The 9,252-nt window shown below is 35.8% G+C and overlaps 1 protein-coding gene across 1 annotated transcript; it reads right to left on the reverse strand.

Moving 5' to 3' along the window:
• Window positions 1–7,040: 7,040 nt before the first annotated feature.
• On the reverse strand, window positions 7,041–7,628 carry LOC112579627 (olfactory receptor-like protein COR9). Its single transcript, XM_025266373.3, has one exon. It carries the CDS (start codon window positions 7,626–7,628, stop codon window positions 7,041–7,043), a length of 588 nt encoding a protein of 195 aa, XP_025122158.3.
• Between the last annotated feature and the right edge of the window lie 1,624 nt (window positions 7,629–9,252).

Consider the following 9,252-nt stretch of genomic DNA (forward strand, 5'->3'; position numbering starts at 1 on the left):
TCTTGGCTGTCATTAAAGGCACTTTTCTTAAAGCATACTGGAACCTGCAGGTGTATAAAAATAAAAACTGTGTCAATGTGAGAAACACACATAACTACACAATAATTAAAAAGAGGGTGATAAAATTAGACTTACCTGGGATTTAGTCATCAAAAGGAAACTCTCTTTTCATTCAGGACTCTTCCACCTTTTTTCAGGTTTATGATCAGACAATAGAAAGAGAAAACATTGCTTAATACTTGCAAAATTCATCATAATTTTTGGCACATTACTGTATTTTTCTCACCTATAATTCTGAACTCTGTGAATTCCCAGTAAGATGACTTGGATCTGTTGCTGTTTTTGCTGCCACTGTGCTTATCACAGAGCTCTATTTCTAACATAATGGACCCCTAATGATATCAGGAAGTTGATGGGGAAAATGGTGGTGGTTTTGATGACAATTATGGAAAATACATATATCACCTTCTAATGATGGTATAAAATATGAGCCAAATTAGCAAAGTGATTGTTTATCTGCATGTACCGTCTCAAGAATTCAAATCTATTTTTTAGTTCAAATTTAGATTTGTATTCAGAATTATTTTTGTTCTCAGTGTTTTTATAAAGCATTCTCATGATGAAGAATTATCTTCAGAAATCTAGTCTTAAACTGTCTTTTTGTACCAAAATCTCTGTTTAAACTCACAAATACATATCATAAAGAAACTGGTTAATTAGCACCTTTCATCTCTTGAGATTTGTATTTTAATTGTACCCCAAGGTTTACTTTTAATTTGCATGGGATACATCCGCAGTGAAAAGCTTTGGAAATAAATAGCCCTTACTTGTGTGTATTTGTTTAAATGTCCATAGGCATACTGAAAAATGCAATTTAATATAGTTTTCAAATTTATATTTATTTTTTATTATACATTTAAATTATTAGCATTGTATTTATTATATTTGTTTTTATTTTATACATTTTAGATTTTCTTTTATTAAATTGTTATATACATTTTATACTATTCATATTATACATAAATATATATAACAACTTTTCTAAAATATGAAATGTATATGAGATTCATGGTATTAGAAAATATCAGATAACTATTGCCCCTTTCTGAGCTTCCCAGGTAACTCTCCCAGCAAAGAGAAGTGCATCTTCCTATCTACTGATTCAACACTGAAATCATGTTACCACCTAGGTTAATAAATCATGTATATTTTTTTTTAATGCAGGCATTCAGTGATTTTTAATTGACTTGCTCCATTGTATGTACACAAAATAACTAGTTGAGAATAAGTACGCCATCTAGAAAAATAAACAAAAAATCTTAAAGTTTGTGCTCTGAGTTTCACGCTCAGCAGAATGGTCAGTAATTTGAAACACTTTAATTATATTATTATTTCTTTATTTTCTAATCAGCTTGGTAGGACACACTCTATAAAGATTCTAGGTTAGTAAATCTGTGACTGACCCACAAAGGTGAAATTTTTAAAGTGTCTCAGGTCCATGGACTCTTTCCAAATACTAGCTTAGAAGAATCTCACAGATTTATCTAATTAAGTTACTTTTCAATTGGTATCATTATATTTTATTATTTTACTTACCTTTAGAAGGAATTTAGTATTACAATGATGAAACATGACAGATTTTTCATTGGGGAAGAAAAAAAACCACATCTCTAATTCTACTTGTTGCACTATAGATTTAAAAAGAGAAATAAAATCTATTATGCATGGGCCATATCAGTTAAAGGTGGACAGCAAATTAAGACATTAGGAAGCAAGAAATTGTACTACATTTTCCCCCCTCTAGTATGTGTCTTGAAAAACTTAGACTTTGAAAACATTGGGCTGTAAATATCAAATTTCCATCTATTATCTTACTTCTTTCAACATACTTTTATCGAGCAACTATTAAATAACAGATACGGTACTTTCTAACTGTGCTGGGTTAGAAATGTTGTCTCCGCGTCTCTAGGACTCTGAGTGGCTTGTCTCTTTACCTTTCTCACCAGTAGAGTTGCATAGACGTAGTTGGACAGGTAGACCCGTTGTTACGTGCCATTTCCCTGATCTGTACTTTACTGCCATTTCGCAGTTTATTAACAGCCTAGTGGGAAACCTTTTTTCCTGTATCATTGTGAAATTATGAGACACGATAAACTCCTCCTTTTGACAGCAGAGCTTATGGAGTATGGGGTTTTTTTAAATGTAAATTTATTTATTTTAATTGGAAGTTAATTACTTTACAATATTGTATTGCTTTTGCCATATATCAACATGAATCCACCACATATACCCATGGAGTATGGATTTGAACATTTGTTCAGTACCTGCAGTTTATGGTGTAGCAGAATTAGGGATGGTCTGGAAACTACGAAGAACATTTAAAACTTTTAATCATTTAATCTTGTTCGATATGTTTAAGGTTCATTGTAGTTTATTGGAGAAGGAAATGGCAACCCGCTCCAGTATTCTTGCCTGGAGAATCCCAGGGACAGAGGAGCCTGCTGGGCTGCCATCTATGGGGTCACACAGAGTTGGACACGACTGACGTGACTTAGCAGCAACTATGCTTTATGTGGGAAAACAAAGATGAGAATAAAATCATCTCTACCTTTGCATCCCTTAGAGTTGGTTGCCTCCTTCAAGTTTCAAAATTTGTCTTAGTTCTTCAATATTCTGACATTTGATGAGCTAAAGTTATTAGGGCTACCAGTGTTTAATTGGTTCAGGGACTTTATTTGGCCTTGCTATAGAGTGAATGTGTGCGTGCATGCTAAGTCACTTCAGTCATGTCCAACCCTTTGCAACCCTATGTACTGCAGCTCACCAGGCTCCACTGTCCATGGGGATTCTCCAGGCAAGAATACTGGAGTGGGTTCCTGTGCCCTCCTCCAGGGGATCTTCCCAACCCAGGATGGAACCCACGGCTTATGTCTCCTGAGTTAGCAGGAGGGTTCTTTACCATGTAATAAATGCTTGCTCAATTCAGTTCATATATCTTATAAACCCATTTATAAGAGAGTGAAAAAACTGCCTTGAAACTCAACATTAAAACAAACAAACAAATGAAGATCATGACATCTAGTCCCATCACTTCATGGAAAATAGAAGGGGGAAAAGTGGAAGGTTTTATTGACAGATTTTATTTTCTTGGGCTCCAAAATCACTGCAGGAAGTGACTGCAGCTACGAAACTGAAAAATTCTTGCTCCTTGGAAGAAAAGCTGTGACAAACCTAGACAGTATATTAGAAAGCAGAGATGTCACTTTGCAGACAAAGATCCATAACATCAAAGCTGTGGCTTTTCCATTAGCCATGTCGGGACTGAGTTAGACCGTGAGTTATACCATGTGAGAGTTAGACCACAAAGAAGGCTGAGCGCTAAAGAACTGATGCTTTCGAATTGTGATGCTGGAGAAGACTCTTAGAGTCCCTTGGACTGCAAGGAGATCCAACCAGTCCATCCTAAAGGAAATCAACCTTGAATATTCATTGGAAGGACTGATGCTGAAGCTCCAAACTTTGGCCACCTGATGTGAAGACAAGAAGACCTGATGTGAAGAAAAGACCCTGATGCTGGGAAAGATTGAAGGCAACAGGAGAAGTGGGTGGCAGAGAATGAGATGGTTTGATAGCATTACTGACTCAATGGATGTGAATTTGAGCAATAGTGAATGACAGGAGCTTGGCATGCTGCAAGCCATGGGGTTGCAAACAGTCAGATATGATTTAGCCAGTAAACAACAATAACAAGAAAATAAACCCACTTCGGGTTCTGGCTAATATCTTTTTATTAGATATTTTCAGACTTACAGATGCACCTTACCTTGCTCAGGAACGCTAACAGCTTACATGATTATAGCATAATTATTAGCATAAAGAAGAAATAAATTAAAGAGTTTACTTAATTTTACCAGTGTTTACACTGATTTCTTTTTTTTCCTGTTCCAAGATCTGAGTCAAGAATACAAGACCACATCAACCCTGATCTTTATCTTCAGCCCCACTTTCCATCCTGAAACTATAAGACCTCTTCCAACTTCTGAGGAAGGGGGTTCAGTCTTGGAAGTATTAGTTTGCTGTGGTTCCCCTTTGACTGGCAAAGTAATATAGTTACTCCTTTCTACTCCTCCAAAACTCTGTCTCCATATTTCTTTTCTATATTATCAAAGAGAGGTCATATTTTTGGCAACACAGTTGATGTCTTATCTCTTTAGTTTTCTGTGATCAGTGATCGCCTCTTTTCCTTTCCTTCATGATCTTGATGCAACTAATACAATTATGTAAAGTTTAAAAATAAAATAAAATTTTAAAAATTAAAAAAAATAAAGAAATTGGTGAAGTATTTTGAAGAATGTCTCTCAATTTAAATTAGCCTGGTTTTTTCTCATGACTAACTTGAAATTATTCATTATGGGAAAAAGTACCAAAGGCCCATATATATGCCTTGTTCACATTATCAGAGGATACATTACACTGATAAATATTTCTAGTAATATTAAACTTGGTCACTTAGTTAAGGTAGTGTCTGCCTGAATTCTTTACCGTAAAAATATGATTTCTTGCTCTGTAATTTACATAAATTAATATGAATATGTAATTACATATATATGCAGTATGAACATTCTTACTTAAATTAATATCATTTACTATGTCTTTTATATAAATTCATATATATGTAAGAAAACAGACTATGTAAGGTTATTTCATTGATACTTTTTGGAATCCATCAATAAGCTTCATCTGATGAGTATCACAGTGGTGCTTTCATAGTAAATTTCCATTTCCCATATTCTTTCAACGTATTTTAACTGAAAATATCCTCTAAGGGAGAGTGGTTCTTATGCATTTATTTATACCAGTATGTACTTGTTTATAAGTGCTTTGTCCTTTGAGGTTATTGTCCAACACTGTCATCACTTACTTTGTTGCTCCAATTGTTCTAGCTTTGTTAGTGGGGACATCACTGTTCCTCTGTGCATTGTTGTTTGTACATGCTTGTCATTTCTCTTTGTTTTATTTTTACTTCTTACACCCTGGAAGTGCAAGGTACTCCAGGTTTATTTTATATTTTCCTGGGGAGACAACCACTTTTCCAAGGATGCCTGTTATCTTTTATGAGAGTAGGGTGTTTGGACTCCAGGATATTTTATTTTCACTTGCATTTCATTTTTGTGTGTGCATTTATATTTTTCCCTTAAGAATATATAACAAGTTTTTAACATTTTTAATGTTTTTAAGTTTCAATTCTTTCTAATCATAATTTTATAAATGAAGACTCTATGCCTTAGTTGAAGATGTTTAGAACTGGGAAACATAATTCTGAGTTTGTGTTCAGAAAAACCATTTGCTAGCTTTATGGCCATGTAAGCATTTCTTATCACTTTGATTCACAGTGTCCTTGTCTGCAAAGTGACAATAGTAGTACCCACCTTACATGTTTGTGAAAATTAAATTAAATTATAAAATATACTGCATGGTATTAAGATTTTCCCAGGTATTCAATAAATACCTGAGTGGATTTTGATATATTCAATCAGTTCCCTGGTGGCTCAGATGGCAAAGAATCTGCCTGCAATGTGGATGACTTGAGTTTCATCCCTGGGTTGGGAAGATCCCCTGGAGGAGGGCACAGCAGCCTACTCCAATATTCTTGCCTGGAGAATCCCCAAGGACAGAGGAGTATGGTGGTCTACAGTCCATTGGGTCACAAAGAGTCAGACATGACTGAATGACTAAGCACACATTCAGTCAATATCTCATGTCCTTAATGTAAATGCTTTATAATAATCTATTACAACTATACATACACATTTATTGAACTGTTTCCTCTACTGTTTGACTTTCACACTAATCATGATTTTTTGTTGTTTATTTTTATACATTTTTAAAAAATTTTATTGGAGTATAATTGATGCACAATGTCATGTTGGTTTCTTCTGTAGGTTGATATGGAATTACAAAATACATATAGGGAATTCTATTTGTTTATGTAAAATGGTAGGAGGACTATATACTAATATATGAACATATGTGTGCTTGAATTCTACTTCTGAAATCTTGATGTTTTTTTATCTTGATCAAGCTTTTAACTCCATTGATCCTTTGTTTCCTCAACTATAAAATAGAATAGTTCTTTTAGAGTTTAAAAAAGAAGGAAAATTGAGACCACTGTCTGTAACTGATTTTTGGGGGGAGGTGCTTTGTATAGAAGCATGTATGTGTGGGTGTATGTGTGATTATCATCTACTGGTTTATTATTATTCAATCAAAACTTAAAATCATATTTTATAACTAAACAACCTGTAGAAGATGGTGTCAGTTTCTTACATAAGAAGTTAGAAGAGATTCCAAATAATAATTTTGGAATTGAAGGAATCCAAAGTGTACAGTGGTATAAAATTATTGTATACTGGAGATACTTTGGATTCAATGTAGAGAGACTTCTCAGAGCTTCCTTTATCTGACCGAAGGCAGAACTTCTGAGAGTGAGGCTGCCATAAACCACCTCTCTTTCGGGCTTCTTTGTCTGCCAGGAAAAGACAGAGAAGGCCACATGCCTCTATCATAAATAAATGATACCCCAGGATTTCTTATCTCCCATCTCTTCCCTTAGAAGCCCATTTGTTTTTCTCACAGAAGCCATTTTTCACTCTCCCTTTCCTATATTGTCACATTATTGAACAAGTAAATTTTTTGTACACTTTTATATACATATGAATAAACTTCATCTATTCTCCCATTAATCTAACTTTTGTCAATTTAATTCACAGTCCTTTAATTAATAAACCTAAGGAAGTAAAAGAAAAGGTTTCTTCCTTCATGACAGAAAGTATTGCATATGTATGTATGTATATGCACACACATAAAATGTAATATAACGTATGGGCATCCATTTCCAAACGCCAATGAAAAGTATCTTTGTGCATATGCTAATTTAAAATATCATCCTTCTTTTCTCCAAAATTCTCTCACATATTTATTAATGTACCCATATGCAGCATCAACTAGTATTCTTAAAAGTTTCTGCTTGAAAATCATAGTCACTGAGCAAATATTTTTCTCATGATAATTCTTTTCATTGCTTCTTTGGCTTCTGTGTTCCTTATGCTGTATATGAGAAGATTTAGTACTGGCAGCAAAAGGGTATAGAACACAGACAAGATTTTGGCTTTCTTGTCTGGGTAGCTAGAGCTGGTCCCCAAATAAGTAAAAATCACTGTTCCATAGAAGACACTCACTACCGTTAGGTGGGAGGCACATGTGGAGAAGGCTTTGTATCTGCTTCTCAAAGACCGTGTCTTCAGGACCGTGAGAAGGATTCCCAGATAGGAACTAACCACCATCAGAAAGGTAGCCACTGATGTGGCTCCAGAGAGGACAGTAAATAAAGCCTCACTGTAATGGGTGTCAGAACAGGCAAGTTGGAAAAGCAGTGGGATATCACAGAAATAGTGGTTAATGACATTGTGTCCACAGAAGGACAGACTGAGCAAACCAGACAGGTGGGTGAGTGAGTTGGCACAGCCCAGTAGATAGGAGGCAGTGACCAGGTGGATGCAGAAGGTGGGCATCATGAGATCTTTATAGTGAAGAGGGCGGCAGATGGCAAGGTACCGATCATAGGCCATGGCAGCCAAGAGGAAGCATTCCGTGGTCAGGAACAAGCTGACAAAGGACTATTGTAGGAGGCAACCGCTGTAGGAGATAACTTTCTGTCCTGCTACATAGTTCACCTGCAGCTTAGGAATGAAGACTGAGGAATAGCAGAAATCCAGGAAAGCCAACTGGCTAAGGAAAAAGTACTTGGGAGAGTGGAGCTGATCACTAACCAGGATGATGGTGATGATCCAGACATTGCCCAGGACAGTAATGAGATAGATCAAGAGAAACACCACAAATAGGACTGTATTCAGTTCCAGGTTATCGGTCAGCCCCAGGAAGATGAATTCAGTTATCCCACTGACATTGCTGTCAGCCATTTATGTGACTCCTCTAAGACGGATCTGCAGAGGGTAAGAGAAGAAAGAAAATAAGCAAAGCAACAACTTGAATATATGAATTCCATCTGCTAGTAGCTTTAGAAAACTTCATGGTTTTAGTTAATAATAATAAGCTGAAAGTGAAAGTGAAGTGCTAGGCAGTCAGTCTTGTTCAGCTCTTTGTGGACCCATGAACTGTAAACCTGCCAGGCTCCTCTGTTGAGGGAGTTCTGCAAGCAGGAACACTGGACTGTGTTGACACTGCTTTCTCCAGAGGATCCTCCTGACCCAGGGATGGGACCTGGGTCTCCTGCATGGTAGGCAGATTATTTACTATCTGAGCAACCAGTGAAGCCTCAATAATAATAATAATAATAATAGTAATGTATAATAATCCAGTTCTTTTTAGTATGAAAAGTTTACCAGATATAAAACTTTTTTTGGTACAAAGTGTCACCTGTGCATGTAACCTGGCATTATCCACTATACAAGAACCTCTAGAGAAATTAAATTCTTCATGAAGAGCCCTAAGAGAAGTCTTTAACAAAGAAAATTCAGGAGATAGATCCTGGATGACAGTAGAGTCCAAATTCCAGACATAGACAAGAATCTCATATTTTAAGAAAGTACATCTGTTAACAAAGAGGAAAAAAAAAAAAAATCAGTATTTAACAGGTAAATTCTTGAGACATCTAGCAAAATTATTCTCTATAACAACTTATCCACCTAGAAAAAAACCATATGTTAAGCAATAAAAATAACAAATGAATAGAATATATATATATGCATATACATATGCATGTATATTTCTTGGCATTGATCGCTGAAGAAGGCTTTCTTATCTCCTCCTGCTATTCTTTGGAACTCTATATTCAGATGCTTATATCTTTCCTTTTCTCCTTTGCTTTTCGCTTCTCTTCTTTTCACAGCTATTTGTAAGGCCTGCACAGACAGCCATTTTGCTTTTTTGCATTTATTTCTATGGGAATGGTCTTGATCCCTGTCTCCTGTTCAATGTCACGAACTTCATTCCAGAGTTCATCAGGCACTCTATCTATAGATTGCCAGGAGAAATTTCAATAACCTCAGATATGCAGATGGCACCACCCTTATGGCAGAGGGTGAAGAGGAACTCAGGAGCCTCTTGATGAAAGTGAAAGTGGAGACTGAAAAAGTTGGCTTAAAGCTCAACATTCAGAAAACAAAGATCATGGCATCCGGTCCCACCACTTCATGGGAAATAGATGGGGAAACAGTGGAAACAATGTCAGAC

The sequence above is a fragment of the Bubalus bubalis genome, chromosome 16, assembly GCF_019923935.1.
Source record: "Bubalus bubalis isolate 160015118507 breed Murrah chromosome 16, NDDB_SH_1, whole genome shotgun sequence".
Lineage (NCBI taxonomy): Eukaryota > Metazoa > Chordata > Mammalia > Artiodactyla > Bovidae > Bubalus > Bubalus bubalis.